At 36.5% G+C, this 17,801-nt stretch overlaps 1 protein-coding gene across 13 annotated transcripts in view; it reads right to left on the bottom strand.

Annotated features, from left to right (window-relative positions):
- The window catches only part of LOC120296794 (lipase member K-like), a 66,787-nt gene that overhangs the window by 31,766 nt on the left and 17,220 nt on the right, over positions 1-17,801 (bottom strand). For 3 of the 13 annotated variants that reach the window (XR_005553585.1, XM_039318778.1, XM_039318779.1), the window contains exons 3-10: positions 15,811-15,914; positions 15,263-15,380; positions 14,831-15,029; positions 12,679-12,788; positions 11,915-12,051; positions 10,466-10,612; positions 5,509-5,580; positions 3,521-3,589 (exon numbers count right to left, since the gene is read on the bottom strand). Coding sequence is in view for 12 of the 13 variants with exons in the window: in XM_039318778.1 (XP_039174712.1) it covers positions 3,521-3,589; positions 5,509-5,580; positions 10,466-10,612; positions 11,915-12,051; positions 12,679-12,788; positions 14,831-15,029; positions 15,263-15,380; positions 15,811-15,914 (956 nt within the window). In the remaining variant the exon portion in view is untranslated. Of the gene's footprint in view, positions 1-1,329; positions 1,696-3,520; positions 3,590-5,508; positions 5,581-10,270; positions 10,326-10,465; positions 10,613-11,914; positions 12,052-12,678; positions 12,789-14,830; positions 15,030-15,258; positions 15,381-15,810; positions 17,181-17,801 lie in introns of those variants that run through there. The other 10 variants (XM_039318777.1, XM_039318772.1, XM_039318771.1 and 7 more) reach the window with 8 other exon arrangements.

The raw sequence follows: 17,801 nt of genomic DNA, 5'->3' as shown, positions 1-17,801 counted from the left end.
AGACGTCCCTATCAAACAGGTTCCTTTTATTATAGTAACGTATAAGGCAGCATATCTGCACTTTCTGCTTTGTCCCTCACCAGTATGAGCCACTCCATTTTCCTGAGAACAGAAATCAATGACGTCTCCTTCTTATTCAATACAATTCAATTCGGATACAAATAGTCTCTTGAATTCTTCTAACAATGTTTTAATTGTATTATAGTTAATTTAATAGGTGAATTTGTAATGGTTGAATTAATGTTCATTTTTTCTAAGTTGATTTGCTTTGAAAACAATTTCAGGATCATATAATTTATGTCACGTTCTACTCTTATTCAGAGAGCTTTAGAATTATAGACAGAGGACAAAAGAAGAGAAAAAGAGCAACAATAGGCCAAATATTAATTTTTGTGGCTGACCACTCAGATCTCCTTGACTAAATTTCAGTTATTTATTTGTATCCCATCTTTATTATTTTTACAAATAACTCAAGGCAGCAAACATGCCTAATGCTTCTTCCTCGTATTTTCCCTACAACAACCGGTGAAGTGGGCTGGGCTGGGACAGAGTGATTGGCCCAAGTTCAACCAGCTAGCTTTTATGGCTAAAGCAGGACTTGAATTCATGCTCTCCTACTTTCTAGCCTGGTGCCTTAACCACTAGACCAAACTGGCTCTCATTGGGTTTAGTAGGTAACCATGTTAGTTCTAAGAATTGCAGTCTCTCGAACACATGTGATCAAGGCAGGGAAGTCTGTTCTAGTGCATCAGCGTGTTTTGTTTTACCTTTTAAGTATTTGGGAATGTTACAGTATATTATTTGGAATCACATGAAAGGAACCCCAACCAGGCATCCCGCAGGCAACAGTGATGTCATCAGCTAATCCTTTCAGCCCAGAAGCACCTTAAAAGGTGCTTCCAACACAAACAGGACAAGATGTGTAAATAATAGCAATAGCACTTAGACTTTTATACTGGCTTTACAGCCCTCTCTAAGCGGTTTACAGACTCAGCATATGGCCCCCAACAAACTGGGTCCTTATTTTACCAACCTCGGAAGGATGGAAGGCTGAGTCAACCTTGAGGTGGTCATGATCGAACTACTGAACTGCTGGCAGCTGGCAGTCAGCAGAAGTAACCTGCAACACTGCATTCTACCACGGCTGTAAGGTTGGCTATACTGCATTTTCTCCATTAGGGATACGATTTCTGTGTATTCATCCCACTCAGAGTTTGAAAGAAAAGTAGTTTAGGAGCCATTGTAAAGATGAAGTAAACTCTGAGTAATGTGTAAATAGAATAATTTATGCATCCAAGTTAGATGACTTGACATGTACAGAAAACAAGTTAATAGAGATAAGAGTATGAATTCGCAGGATGGTCTTTCATTTTGTATGTAATCTGAAAGTTTATTAAAAATGGAAAAATCAATAGAAAACAAACAACAAATGAACTTCTTATCATTACTGACAAACATTTCTCAAGGATTCCTCTGTAGTAAGTCCAATATTTCACAATACAATTGATCAGGTGCATCTATACCATACATAAAATCCAGATGGTTCCATTGAGGAATAAATTTGTGGGAAATAAGGTTTTGAATTTGGGGGATTAATTGATTAACATCATCAGGGTCAGAAAGCCAATCATTTCCACCATTCCAAATTGCTGTTGGTACAGTCATAGCTGATATATTGTATTCAGGAGGCAAATCCTGTTTTTAAAAAATGAAAAAGGAAATGTGATATAGTCCTACTTCTCAGACTCAGACAAAGATATTATTAGCCAAATTGTGTCCAACTTTGCAAAAAGGTAAAAGAAAGAAAATGGAGTTGAATTCTCGAGTATTCATTAATGAGTTCTGTAGAATGCTATGTACTGACATTCCTTCCAAGGAGCATTTTCTTATTTTAATTCAGGATGCAATGCTTCCACCCATATTACTGAGTCTCAAAAGACTTTTCCTGGTTGACCTACCTTCATATTTCACCATTTTCCTTCTGTCGATTATGTTTTATGTTAAAGATACTCATGATATATAAAGGAGGTATACTCTGAAAAGCTCCAGATGGGTACAAAATGGCGAAAGGTACCTTTTTCCAAATTCAAATTCAATGCATGGTTTTGTTTGTGTGTGTGCGTGCGTGCATGTGTGTGTGTGTGCAACAATACTTAAAGACATTTGGGAAAGTCTGTTATCTTAAGGCCTATTTGGTTTTCTGATGCATACATGCATAAGGCAGAATTTCAAGGTACAATTTTGCATAATCCACTTTCAGTCTTAAACCTTATATCATGGGTGTCAAACTCGCTGCGTCACATGACGTGTCACAATGTATCGCGACTTTTTTTGCATTGCCGGAGCTGAGGTGGGTGTGGCCTCTATATGATGCAACTGGCCCACGGGCTGGCAGTTTGACACCCCTGCCTTATATTATAACTATCCATACTTCTTAAGGCCATTCCCATTGTATCTATTGCATTTATTTACCTACTTATTCATTTGCTCATTCCTTCCTTCATTCATTCATTTTATAGTACTTATAACATGCCCCAATGCCAATAGACAACATCAAACAAAATAATGCTACCTAAAAACAGTATGATAAAAATTAAAAGTCCAGAGAAAACCTGTGACAGAGACATTCTGTCAATCATCCAGGACTAAAAGCATGTTGGAATAAAACTGCTCTAACATGTGTATGGAATTGCAGTGAGGGGAGGGGGCTTCACACAGGAGAATATTCAAAAGGAACAGTCAATACAAGAAGTCTAACCCACACCCCACAAACCTCACAGAGGGATGGAGTTTGCAGGTAGCTTGTTCTCGATGACTGAACCAAGCAAATTCAGTTCTGACAAAGGTTTGCCTGAGATAGCCTGGTACTATATAATTTAGGGCCTTCACCACCTCTCTGAAGCAGGCCCAGAAGAATACTTTCAGTGCTATGAATTCAATAGAGATGCCATTCTAAACTGGCAGGCTACCAGCTGTAGCCTCCAAGTTGTCTTCAAAGGCAGCTTCACATGGAACATGTTCAATCAAAGGCATGAGTTACTGGGGTTGGGCCAATGAAGAAAAGCCCTTGGGATTTGACCTGGGGTCTATTTCATTGTGCCAAAATTTGTGAACCAACCAGTACTTTTACTTTTCCTCTCCACTTATCTGTTTTTAGTTCACTTTATGTGCATTTTCACAGAGACTGAAAAAGGGAGCGAGGGAGGGAAGGAGGAATTGTTCTTGGTTGCATCAATGGCTGAATTCCTGGATGAGGCTGGTTGTGTGCGCAGTAGCCAAAAGCCAGGATAAGGCTATTCTCAAACAGCCCAATACTGTAGATCTACTGAGCTTCAAGCACTGGGGATGAAACTCCTTTGATGCAATTCTGGTTACATAATAATAACTTGACTCAGCTTCCAAACAGAAAGGAGAGCATAAAATCACACGGGAACTAGACGCTTGGAGAAGCTGACCTAATGTCCAATACATATCATTATTGTACCATATTGAAACAACTATCTGCTGGAAAAAGCCTTACCTGTTCATAATGAAATTTATTTCCAAACCTTCCATAGTTGTAAGCCTGAAGTTTACCACTATTGATGGCCTGCAAATATAAAGAAATCTCAAATGAATGTATTCGTTTTTTCAGTAGAAATGAAGAGCTAGAATGTCACAAGATGAACACAGATTCTATATTTAAAGGTAGTCTTCATTAAGGGATCACAATTGGGACCGCCAACCTGGTTGTTGAGTGAAGCAGTCGCTAAATGAATCCATGTTTATGATCTTACTCCAGCTTTCCTTTGCTTTACAAGGGCTGCAGGGATTGCTTATAAAGTTACTTTTTCATACTCATCGTAGCTGAGTGGTTGCTAAACAAGGCAAGTTGCAAAATGACCTGTAATCTCAATTGGCAGCAGGATCTTTGGGATGAAGGGGAGTTGAAATAGGCAAGATGGTAGGCAAGGCATTCCTTTTTGTATGTTCATCAACAGATAGTGTAATAAAAACATAAAATACAATATCAGTAATAATAACTACTTCAAGTTATTCATAAGATGGGCAGAACTTGTATCATAACACTGCATCTGCCATCCCACCTCTTTTGATCACTCCCTGCAGTTGCTGATGATGATCATCTTCTCTTAATATGCTTATTGGCCTTTCAAGCAATTCCCTGTACTGTATATTGTCATTAGCAAAAAAAAAAAAAAAAAAAAAAGACCAATATGTTAACAACATTAACTTAAGTTAAGGAACATGAGGAAACTGAAAGAAGAGGCCTTTCCTGATACAATCTTCATGCAAATTTTGACTAGGGACTGACTGATTTATTTATATATTTATACAATTTAGAAGCTGCCTATTTCAAATGATTCTGGGACATTTGCATGTTTGTTTGTTTGTTTTTTAAAAAAGGAAGAGCAATACAAAAAAAAATAAAGGAATTGGTTACATGCATCCAATATCCAATTTTCTATATTAAACAAACTCAACCAACAGCTTGTCCCAAAGCCTGGGAGAATAACCAAGTTTTTAGTGACTTTTCTAATGTCATCAGGGAGCCACAAAGGGCTCTTGGGGAAGCAGGGAGGCTATTCCAGAGGGAAGATACTGTGACAGAGAAGGCAAATTCCCTAGGTTCTAAGTAGATAATACTGTTTAACTGAAGGGACCTAAAGCTACTGTGTCATACAAGACAAACACACTATTGGAGAGAGGTCAAATATTAGGCCCAATGCCATGAAGGGCTTTTAAGGTAGTAATCAGGATCTTGAATTGCCCCCAGAGACTAACTGGTAACCAATGCAGCTCACAGAGCAATGTTGTCAGCTTGGCATATTGCAATATGCTGTCTGTTTCACCATATTCTGAAGCAACTATAACTTCCAGGTGGTTTTCAAGGGCAGCCCCATTTGGAGTACATTGCAGTAATCCATTGGTGAGGTGATTAGGATCTGAGTAATTGCTAAGAGTCTTCCAATTCATCCACAGGCATGATTGGCAAACTAGATAAATCTGTGCAAAGGCCTTCTTTGAGCAAGAGATGGAGATCAAATGAGGACCCAGATTGTTGGGAGCAATGTAAATATATATATACATTGCTTACTGGTGTACACCGCTTAGAGAGTGCTTGCACTTAAAGCGGTATATAAGTCTCATAAATAAATAAATAAAATAAACCCTCAAATTGTGGACCAGTCATGAATGGGGAAATGTTCTCCCATTCAAAACTAAAGATGGGAAAACCCCAGAACTGGAGAAGCCAAATATTCACCGCCATTCAGTATTGTCTCAAATCTGACTCTTTTTCTCCCTATCTAGATCAGTACAGATTTCAGACACTGGGACAGAACCGAGATAGCATAACGTGGACAGCTCAGGATTGAAATATCAGTTGGGTATTATCAAAAAGAATAATAACTTAGAACTCTCAAGAAAAGCCATTTACTTATCCTACAATTTCTTAAAGCACAACATATTATGCCTTCCCAGCATAGCAATTTACTTTAGGATATCTACCTGTTTCCAATGAATCATATTTTGCACAGATGTACTAGCTGGGACATATGATGTATACACATCAACTCGGCTCTGAAAAAAAAAGACATCATGTAGATTATTGTTTAATGAAGTTAATTTTAGCTCAGTTTCTTAGTTATGCTAAGGAATCACATGGTTTCTTTCTTTGGGTTTATGACACTGCATAAATGTAACCATTAATGATTGCAAACCATGGCTTATGGCAGAGAAGACTAAAAGTCTTAAAAATGTCTCTGCTCCAGAAAGGGAGGGACTGAGATTAGTCATCTATTGTGTATATTATATAAAGCCAAAATGTGTGTATTTCATAAGTTTATTCCATACGTTTATTCCATGATTGAGTAAACCAATCTAATACATAATTCTGAATCAATAGGCTGAAAGCCCACTCAAAGGTTTATAGAAATGAAAATATTTGAAATCTTTCATAAAAAGTTAAGTTTCTTTTTTGTTCATACTGTTGGGACAAAATGAGCACAATGATAGGGGCATCTGCAACCGTGCAAAAAAATGTCTGTCACACAGTTGCAACCAACATCGTGACACTCCTGAACACCACTACATATTAGTCTCATAATGGCAGAAAAGATACAATAATATTATCAAAAAGTTCAGGGGCAAATATCTCATTACTGACAGAAAATATAATGTAATCTGTAATGCTTAGGAAAATAAGTGACCAACTGTGACTGCACCAACAAGTGTGGTCAATATATTCTAAATGTGTCTCAATTAAAAATGTATTTACCCTTGAGCTGCAGAAAGAAGTCTATTTAGTAGTGAGTTCTCTATGTCAGTTAAGTAAATTTTAAAAAGGGAATCTTTGAAATAAATACAACTCCTTCCCCATATCAGGTATTTTTCAAACTTGGCAATTTTAAGATATATGGACTTCAACTCCCAGAATTCCCTGTCCAGCATGAATACTGGAAGTTGAAGTCTACACGTCTTGAAATTTCCAAGTTTGAAAAATGCTGCCCTAATTGGTTGTCCTCCTGACATGCTGAAATTGTAACTTCCAATGTCTGTGGAGATTCTCAGTCATCCAGTTGTCTCAGAGGGGCTTTTTCAAAATGCAACTGGACTATTTTTTCTTTGAGGAAGGCGTATCACTTCTCATCCAAGAAGCTTCCTCAGTTCTGGCAGGATGGTGGGAGTGATGGAAGGATTAGTTCTGAAAGGATGGGGGGGGGGGTTCGAAGGATCATATTTCTTTGCAACACTTTGGTTGTTAGCACTCTCCCTGAGAACTCTTTTTTTTATTGAAAATTTTATAAACTTTTTACAATAAAATACCTCCCCCCCTCCCACCCCCATAACCCTCCCCCCTCCTTCCCAGAGCTGAATACAGGGTTAAAAAAAAAACAAAAAAAATATACAAATTAAATGAACATCAATCAACTATACATACATCCAAAAAATTAAAAGTACTTTAACTCCAATACATAGAAACAACAAATCCAACCATAGCCACATTAAACTATAAATTATTCAAAAGCTAAATAATACTTTCTAATCCCATATTTATTCTGTACAAAATTTACCCATCTTTTCCACACAGAGTTATATGTCTCTTGTGAATGGTCTTTCAGATAAGCCGAAATTTTTGCCATTTCTGATAAATAAGAAACTTTAAGAAACCATTCCTCTAGAGTAGGCAAAGAATCTTTCTTCCAATATTGCCCAATCAATAACCTTGCCGCCATAATAAAGTTCAACATTAAAGTAATCTCTTTGCCATCACAGTCTTCAATAATACCTAACAAAAATAATTGTGGTGTAAATTTTATTCTTCTATTAAAAATCTTCTGAATGTTCCACCAAATCTTAATCCAAAAAGCCTTTATATTTCTACATGACCACCAAATATGATAGTACGTTGCATCCAAACAGCCACATCTCCAACATTTGGGCTGTACATTCGGATACATACGAGACAACTTTTGTGGATCAAGGTGCCACCTATCAAACATTTTATAAAAATTTTCTCGTAGATTTTGAGCTTGGGTGAACTTAACATTCCTCACCCAAATTATCTCCCATGTATCTAATAAAATTGGTTCTTCAAAATTTTGAGCCCATTTAACCATACAATCTTTAACTAATTCTGTTTCTGAATCCAATTCCACTAAAACATTATAAACTCTTTTTATATGAGATCGACTTTGATCTTTAATTTGTTTCATCAAATTCATATCTTCCGTAGTAAAACCCACTTTTTGATCTATACTCCATCTTTCTAATAATTGCCTATACTGGAACCAAGAATAAATAGTATTTTCTTGCGTTAATTCCTCCATAGATTTTAATTGCCAATTATACCCTTCCAACTTAAGCAATTGTTTGTAAGAAATCCTATCCATTTTCACTCCTTTCCTTATCCCCTCTATTGCATGCCCAGGAATTCCCCACAACGGTATTCTAAAATTTAATCTATAATATTTCTTCCAGATCTGCAATAAAGCAATTCTTAAAACATGGGACTTAAAAACCCTATTCACCTTTTTATTATAAATTAAATATGCATGCCATCCAAATAATAAATCCCATCCCTCCAGAAAAAGTATATTTGAATTTGTTAAGTTAACCCAATCACTAATCAACGTTAAGACCACCGCATCATAATACAATTTCAAATTCAGCACCTTGAGTCCTCCTCTCTCTCGAACATCTTGTATAATTTTAAGCTTAACTCTTGGTTTTTTTCCCAACCCAGAGGAATCTATTAATACCCTTCTGCCATTCTTCTAAATTTACCTCTTTCTTTAAGATAGGTATCATTTGAAACAAAAAAAGAAATTTTGGCAGAACATTCATTTTAACTGCAGCAATTCTCCCTAACAAAGATAATTGCAATTTTTTCCAATCATTCAAATCCTTCTGCATTTTAAGCCATAACATTTCATAATTGTTTTTATACAATTTTACATTAGAAGCAGTTATATAAACCCCCAAATATTTTACTTTTTTTACAATTTCAAAACCTGTCAAATTAACTAAAATCTCCTTATCCGAATTAGATATATTTTTAGATAATATTTTAGTCTTATTATTATTAACTTTAAAACCAGAAACTTGCCCATACTGATTTATAATCTGTAACAATTCCAATACCGAATAGGTTGGTTGAGACAAAGTAACAACCAAGTCATCAGCAAAAGCTCTTAATTTGTAATCTTTCTTATTAATCGTTATTCCCTTTATTTTAGATGATTCACGAATTTTAATCAACAAAATTTCTAAGGTTAAAACAAACAACAAAGGGGACAGTGGACATCCCTGTCTTGTACCCTTTCCGATCTGAAAAACCTCAGATAAACCTCCATTAATTATAAGTTGCGCCAATTGTTTTTGATAAATACCTCTAAGAGCTTGCAAAATTTTATCCCCAAAATTCATCTCTTCAACCAACCTTAACATAAATTGCCAATTTAACTGATCAAAAGCTTTCTCAGCATCTAAAAAAATCAAACCTGCAGGAATCTGATTATTTTTATCCAAATATTCTATTAAATTAATAATTTGTCTAACATTATTCTTCATATATCTCCCAGTTATAAAACCTGTTTGATCAGTATGTATCACTTGATTCAATACAATCATAAGTCTATTTGCTAAAATTTTTGAAAAAATTTTATAATCTATATTCAAAAGAGATATAGGTCTATAATTTTTTAGGTAAGGTAAGATCTTGATCCTCTTTTGGAATCAAGGATATAAAAGCCCTTCTCCAAGATGGAGGTATCTCTAAACCCAATAATATACTATTAAAAAGTTCCTTTAAAGGCTCTATCATCTCCTCACTTAAAGTTTTATAATAAATTGATGTCAATCCATCAGTACCAGGTGCTTTACCAACTTTTAACTGTTTAATTGCCATAATAATTTCCTGTGAAGTAATCAATCCATTGATCTCATCTCTTTGATCATTTGTTAATTTAGGAAAATGAGCATCTTGTAAATACTTATCTATATCCAAACTCTGTACCTTCTGACCCATATATAATTTTGTATAAAAATCTAAAAAAGATTTTTTAATCAATTCTTTCTGAAAAACCACTTTACCATTATAATTTATTTTATCTATAATTCTCAACCTCTGTTTCTTCCTTAATTGATAAGCCAACCACCTGCCCGCTTTATTTGCATTACAAAATGTATTATGTTTCATGTAACGTAAATTAGTTGCAACCTGATCAGCTATTAACATATTAAATTGTGCTTTAAGCAAATTTATGGAAGCCTTTACATTCTTATCCAAAGGATTCATAATTAATGCTTTTTCTTTTATTTTAATCTCATCCTCCAATTCTTTACGTTTTTGCATTTGTTTTCGCCTATAAACATTATTCATTTGAATCAAAACCCCACGCATATAAGCCTTACTGGCATCCCAAACCATTGCCATTGGAGTTCCCTTAGACATATTTAAAATAAAAAATTCCTTTAAATATTCTCTAAGTTTCTGTACATTCACCTCATATCTAAATAAATTCTCATTCAACCTCCAAGATCTTCTCTCCTCCTTCTCAGCAATTAATTCCAACCATACAGGACTATGATCAGTCAATGTCCCTGAGAACTCTTGAGGCCACTCTTGAGGCACAGATAAACCCCCAAGGGGTCTCAAGACCTCTTAAGGAGAGTGCTAATGACCAGATGACAGTAAAGAAATATCATCCTTCCAACTCTGCCCCCCATCCTGTCAGAACTAATCCTTCCATCGCCCCCACCATCCTACCAGAACTGAGGAAGCTTCTTGGATGAGAAGTTAAAAGTCTTCCTGAGGAACAGTCCAGTTGCCTTTTGAAAAAGTACCTTTGTGAGTAACTTCCAATAGTTAATCCTGCTGGAAATATTGTCCAACTAGTGGCATTACCTGGGAAAAGCAGAGACAGAAAGTCTTTCAGCATTATACTAAAACAATGGTACTCACCATATTCAAGTTCCCCTCATTAAAACCACACAATACAAATAAGAGGTTGCTACAAATAGACGCCAGCGCCTCCTGACTGCAGACTTTGGTAGAAAACAAAGTACCAAAATACGTTTTGGGCAAAAACTCTTTTCTTCCAAATAAGATCTGTAAAATTTCAGAGAGTTGAGTATTAGTTATACAGGATTGTCCACCCCACTCCACCCAGCAGTTCCTCAGAAGATGATATAGCTGTAAGGAACAGAGTGCAACATACCGATAGTCCTCAACTTACAATAATTCATTTAGTGACCGTTTGAAATTACAATGGCATTAAAAACAGTGACTTATGACTGTTTTTCAGACTTAATGACCATTACAGCATCCTGGTGATCATGTGGTCAAAATTTGGCTGTTTGGCAATGGGCTCATATTTATGACGGTTGCAGTATCCCGGAGACATGTGATCACCTTTTGCAATCTTCTGGCAAGCAATATCAATGGGGAAGCCAGATTCACTTAAAAACTGTGTTACTGATTTAATAACTGCAGTGATTCACTTAACAACTGTGGCAAGGAAGTTCGTAAAATGGACAAAAGTCACTTAAGAACTGTCTCGCATAGCAACAGAAATTTTGGGCTCAATTGTGGTTGTAAGTCAAGGACAGCCTATATATAGGAAAATCCTCCTTTTTAGTAATACATTGGCTCTGCATGATGTCTGCATATATATGTGGTGATGATAGAAAGATGGAAAAATGAATAGGAGGGACGGAAGGAGAAGGAAGGAAGGAAGGAAGGAAGGAAGGAAGGAAGGAAGGAAGGAAGGAAGGAAGGAAGGAAGGAAGAAAGGAAGGAAGGAAGGAAGGAAATTTCAAAACTAAAAGAAAAATTATTTATTTGTTTATTTATTTATTAAATTTATGTGCCATATCACTATCATATGACTTTCAGCGACTTACAAATATCGTAAAAAATAGGCGTACAAATATTGAAACATTCAATAGTAAATTAACAGAAATTAAATAAATTAAAACCAGAATACTACAGGGTGAAGGTGGGTTCTTCTTCCTAATCCACTAATCACCTCAACATGAAATACTCCCATCAGGACCCCCAGCCATTTGGCAGATCCAGGTTTTGAGGCACTTAGGGAAGGCCAAGAGGATTTGAGCAGATCTCAGCTTGAGGAGCACAATATTTTCAGAGGGTGGGAGCCATAGCAGAAAAGGCCCTTCTCCTGGCCTCTGCCAGTCCTTGATTGACAGGGTCCACAGCATCTGTCAGAATGAGTGGAATGGGCTAATCCCATTGGAGTGAGATAGTTCCTCGAGTATCCAGGTAAAATGAAAATATCCTGTGTCCTAAGACTACATTAGGACCAAGTTTCTAAATCTTACAATTTTATATAATGAATCCTTACAGTCCAAAGTCACCTAATCCACATACGAAGTCACCCAATCCACATACCTTAATTTCTTTATCAGAAAGTTTTGCAAGTTTGGCTAAAGGTGTTTTAGCGTTTTTAACAGTAGCAACAGGTGCTAAAGCAATATACAGTTTGATTTTGGAAGCCAGTTGTTTATTGGATGAAAAAGCTATAAAAGCTGAGGAAGAGAAAAAGAAGAGAGAAACAGCTTTTAAACATCAAAGTAACTTTCACCTGGTTAAATAAAATTCCATCATTGATATGCTTAACATCTAGCTCTTGTTAAAAGCATGGAGAAGAAACAGAATGAATTCTGACTTAATCCTCCACTGAGGTTGCTACTCACTCTGCCCCCTGTAAACCTTGGCTACTAAAAAGAAAAGGAGGCAGGTATGCAGACAGCTACAAATTGTTGTTCAATGCTATGCGTGCTGTGAGGGCTTGGAAATGCAAACTTTGATAACAATTTGAAATTGTTGCTTGCTTGACTGGCAAGGTTTTTTTCCCCTCCTTTTCAATTATGTCCAATTCTTGGAGATTGCCAGAAGTGGTTTGCCATTGCTTCCTCCTAAGGCTGAAAGAAAGTGAGTGGCCCCAGTGGCCCAAGGTCACCCAGCTGGCTTCATGCCTGAGTTACTGTCACTAAAACCTACCAGATGCACTCCCAAGTAAATGCATTCCCAGTACTGTCCTATATATGCATAGTTATAAGAATGTTTATTTGAGTTCAGTGGGACTTACTTTCTGGTAAATACACATAAGATTACAGCCCCTTAACACAAGGCTGGGCAGCTTCTGAACTTACCAATGGTGGTTCCTTGGGAGTGACCAATATAATATATTTGTTTCTGCCCAGTTTTCTGCAGAACAAACTCTATAGAGGCTGGAAGGTCATATTTAGCCATTTGATTATAACTGGAAACAAAAATAAATGTCCTCATTAAGCTGCATGTATGGCAAGGATCTTTTTCGGATCTGAGAGTGTGCTAGTCTCATTTTCACAAAATGGCTTCCATGGAGATGTGGTGCTCAAGTCATGCATCCTAACCAGCCTAAAATTGCCCCAATCTCTAATTAAGTAAAGGACAGGGGTTCAAGTTTTAGAACCAAAAACCCATCTTTCCATCTTGTCCATGGCTAACCTTTAGGACTGGGTTTAGGCAAGGTGAGACACAAAGCTTGCGAAGCTGGAGAGGCTCAATTTGTGCTAGCAGAGATTGACAACTGAACACCATCAAGGTGCCTAACCAACCCTAGAATGCATGTAGGAACAAAGCACATCTTAATCAATTAAGGAGCATACGTAAACCATACAGAAGGGCTTAATGGGGACTTCTTGATCCTCGATGAGCTTAGTTGTTTGCTTGCAGAAATTTCATTACACAACTAGATAACATCATTGTTCAGCACTGTTCAAACCTAAGCTACATACAGTATATTCTCTTGAAGGAAAATAATTTATGGAAATATCTTCAATGGAATAATAATATAATTGTAACAGTTTTTAAAAATATGAAATTTTAGGAGGTCCTTCTGATTGCTTAGTTTATGCCTAAATCCAGCTGTGCTAACTTTGCTGAAGCCTCTCTACCGGCGTATGTGTTGGAAATGGAGGTAATGGTGTTAGTATAGCAATAATCTCTTTTTTTTCTACTAAGAATCAATGAATTTGGAGAAAGAGAACTTCTTGTTGTTGCTGTTGAAAATTTCTAATGGCTGGAGTGTGTGGAAGTAGTGGATTTCTTCAGACAGCCAAGAATTTGGATGCAAATGTCATATTTTCATTGTACAATATGTAAGTCAACCAAAAACTTATAATAGGGATGGCAAAAGAAAATGTATGCTTGTATATATGTAATAAAAATTAACCATCTCTCTCTCTCCCTGAGAATAAGGTAGTAAAACAAAAGCCTTTTTAGTACAGAAACAAAAAGTTTTGAGAAACTGTAAAGGATATTAATGTATTTTTCCCTAAAAGAGCTACAAATGGAGAAACACATTTTGGAGAAAGTACAGGAAAGGAAGTAAAAAGCAGAAGAATCCTATTTTTGCTCCAAAAATCAGAATCTCCTTTTTGCTCTTTCTTTTCTGTTGGGAGTAGAATCAAGCAAACAAGCCAGCTCTTATCAATGTATAGATCAGATCAGTGTATTTTCAACCTTGGCCACTTAAAGATGAGTGCCCAAAGTTGAGAAACACTGGCTAGATCATGTACTGTTCTTGTTCAGAATAGGAAAGAAGGAAAAGATGAAGGTAATGAACTTACAACATGATAAGAAATGCTTTGAGGATGTTGAAAAAAAAATCCCAGGAGTATCTAGGATTGTGCTTCCAGGACAATCAGAGAGAAAGGCAGCAGCCCAATTGATAGGGGAGACATGATAGCAGCATTCCAGTATCTGAGGGGCTGCCACAAGGAAGAGGGGGTCAAGTTGTTCACCAGAGCACCAGAGGGAAGGACTAGAAACAATAGTTGGAAACTGATTAAAGAGAGAAGCAACCTGGAATTAAGGAGAAACTTCCTGACAGTGAGGACAATCAACCAGTGGAACAGCTTAGCCCCAGAAATCGTGGGCGCTCCATCACTGGAGATTTTCAAGAAGAGACTGGACAATCACCTGCCTGAGATGGTATAGGTTCTCCTGCTTGAGCAGGGGGCTGGACTAGAAGATCTTCAAGGTCCCTCCCAGCTCTATTCTGTTCTGTTCTGTTCTGTTGTTCTGTCCTATCCCATCCCATCCCATCCCATCCCATCCCATCCCATCCCATCCCATCCCATCCCATCCCATCCCATTCCATTCCATTCCATTCCATTCCATTCTATTCTATTCTATTCTATTCTATTCTATTCTATTCTATTCTATTCTATGATAATAGCCTCAAAGACTATAAAAATGTCTCCAGCATGAGGAGTCTTCTGAGTTTCACATGGCTCTGCAGAGTTTAAATCAGGATACCTGAATTTCCAAAACTTCCCAAAGAAGGGAGAAAGAGATGTGTGATTCTTGGACCAGGTGTTCCCTCGGCTATTTCCTAGCCAGACATCATATCCAGCATCTGCTAGCATGAAAGCCAGACTATTATGAGGAAAATTTTGGTACCAATTGGCAGCATCCACCAGCAAGCCATGCTGTAGAAACACTACTCGCTTTGGACCTGAAACAAAGCAATGAAAAAGGCATCCTGACATCTGGTGCTTCAGATAATCTTTGTAGGACGAATATTGGATGTTATTTCAAAATTATAATTAGTAGCAGAACTATTCCAGCCGACTTGTTGCTTCACTCTCCACACTCACAGAGAGGCTTTGAATCCAGAATTTTGTTCTTTGCTGAGAAGCACATTCACCTTACTATTGTAAAATGAGCCAACTTAGTAAGCGTACAAACTTGTGGTTTTGTTGTTTTCTCTGCCATGTGGAATTCTGAATAAGTTGAGAATATAGCCATCTTTTGTAATGACATAATGTTCCTCAAGAGGATATTTCCAGTACAGGATGAGCTGTTTCTACCAAAGATGAAGAAGACAAACACAAAATCAGTTTATCATACTGATAAACCTGATGTTATGAATAAACCCAATAGACTATTTCAATCTAAAGAAATGCTAAGAGATATTGATGTGAATGATATGACGAATAATATACTAATACAGTAACCAACAGTATAGATAACTCTCTCTCTCTCTCTCTCTCTCTCTCTCTCTCTCTCTCTCTATATATATATATATATATATATATATATATATATATGAAACTATATAACTATATAGTCTTCCACTATATATTCAGAAATCTGAATATATATATATATATATATATATATATATATATATATATATATATATATATATATATATATTCTTCCTTCTTCCTTCAGCATTGTTCCAATGTTCAATGTTCTGAAAAATTCCTTGGAGAAGTTTGTAGATTACTTACTGAATTCAGTCTGGCTTCAGGATTAACATTTCTGTTCAAAATTTTTCCTTCAACTAATACAGGCCAATAAAGTAAAATCAGAACCAGCCACATATTCAGTTTACCTGTAATTAGAAGATTTTTTTTTAATTTGATTTGTAAGCTACCCATCTTAAATGCACGATTCTGGGCAGCTATCAATGATTAAAAACAAAATAAAAACAATAATAAATCAATAAATTATATATATGAGATAGAAAATCAACCAACCTCTCAATTAAGGTAACCACGGTATAGACTCAGTCACACACTTGGGGTCAAAGGTCAGTACCAAAATCAGGCCTAACACCTTAAGGCAAGTCTAATCTCCAGAAGAATGATGTTATATAGGCTAGATCAGGGGTGTCAAACTGCCGGCCTGCGGGTCAGATGCGTCATGCTGAAACCACGCCTACCCCATTGCCAGCAATGGAAAAAAAGTTGCGATATGTCGCAACACGTGATGTGACGTTGCAAGTTTGACACCCCTGGGCTAGATGCTACAACAGAAAAAGTTGTATACCTAGGAAGGAATTAGGAAGAAACAATCCCACAAGTAAGCCAAGCCTAAGCCATGAAATGCTTTGTAGGTAATTACTAGCGCCTTGAATTGAATCAGAAGCAAGTTCACTAGATCTTCTCTTGCTTCATTTAAATTGGTATCAAAGACCAAATATTGAAATAATTTCATTAAAACTTCAATTAAAACTATACCATCTGGGATATAAATCAGTATTTAGAATAAAAATAGTAATTACCCTAAGAACCAAGAAAACATTTGCATTAGCCAAAAGAAATGGTGCATCTCTGTTTCAATTTGGTACCCTTGTGAATGTTCTTTTTTTAGAAAAAGAAAAAAGAAAAGAATCATTAAAATTCTCATAAAAGTTTGCTTGGAATGCATAGTGACCACCATTTTCCCACACATACATTTTCTACATTATTATCAAAATATAAACAATATTCAGCAACATACCTTTGCCTAAAATCAACTCTACAATACGTAATTAATCTTTAGAATTGAATTTCAGGAATTTAAGTTTGCATTCATAGGAACCCTGATTCTTAACTTTGCAATTTAATTTTAAAAAGTACCCATTCAATTGCTATTTTAATAGATATTTATGTGTAATTTGACCCTCTCACCAATTCAATTGTTTGTGTAAAGCTAAAGAAAATCCATGAAAATCTATCTGCAGCTGTAGCCATTTTTCTCAATACAACATTAATCATAGAGAAATGCCATGTAATATAGAATCAGGATCAAGTGAAGTGTTAATACCACTTTACAATGTCTTGGTAAGGCCACACTTGGAATACTGCATCCAATTTTGGTCGCCATGATATAAAAAAGATGTTGAGAGTCTAGAAACAGTACAGAGAAGAGCAACAAAGCAACAAAGGGACTGGAGGCTAAAACATATAAGGAACGGTTGCTGGAATTGGGCATATCTGGTCTAATGAAGAGAAGAACAAGGGGTGACATGATAGCAGTGTTCCAATATCTCAGGGGTTGCCACAAAGAAGAGGGAGGCAAAATATTCTCCAAAGCACCTGAAGGTAGGACAAGAAGCAATGGATGGAAACTAACCAAAGAGAGAAGCAACCTAGAACTAAGGAGAATTTTTCTGACAGTTAAAACAATTAATTAGTGGAACAACCTGCCTCCAGAAGCTGTGAATGCTCCAACATTGGAGGTTTTTAAGAAGAGACTAGACAGCCATTTGTCTGAAATGGTATAGGGTGTCCTGCCTGAGCAGGGGGTTGGATTAGATCAGACATGTGAAACACAAGGCCCACGGGCTGGATGCAGCCTGCGAAGCCATTCTGGAAATAGTGAGGGAACGGCCCTGTTCTTTCTTTGGTTCTTTTTTTATAATATATTTTATTAATTTTTTAACAAGCATAACTCACTCAGTAATTGGTAAACTGTGTTGTCTGGGTTATATTTGTAAAGACACTCCTTAACAATT

This window comes from Crotalus tigris, unplaced genomic scaffold (genome assembly GCF_016545835.1).
Source record: "Crotalus tigris isolate CLP2741 ecotype Arizona unplaced genomic scaffold, ASM1654583v1 scf7180000021533.416912, whole genome shotgun sequence".
Lineage (NCBI taxonomy): Eukaryota > Metazoa > Chordata > Lepidosauria > Squamata > Viperidae > Crotalus > Crotalus tigris.
This window is presented reverse-complemented; position numbering and strand designations above follow the sequence as displayed.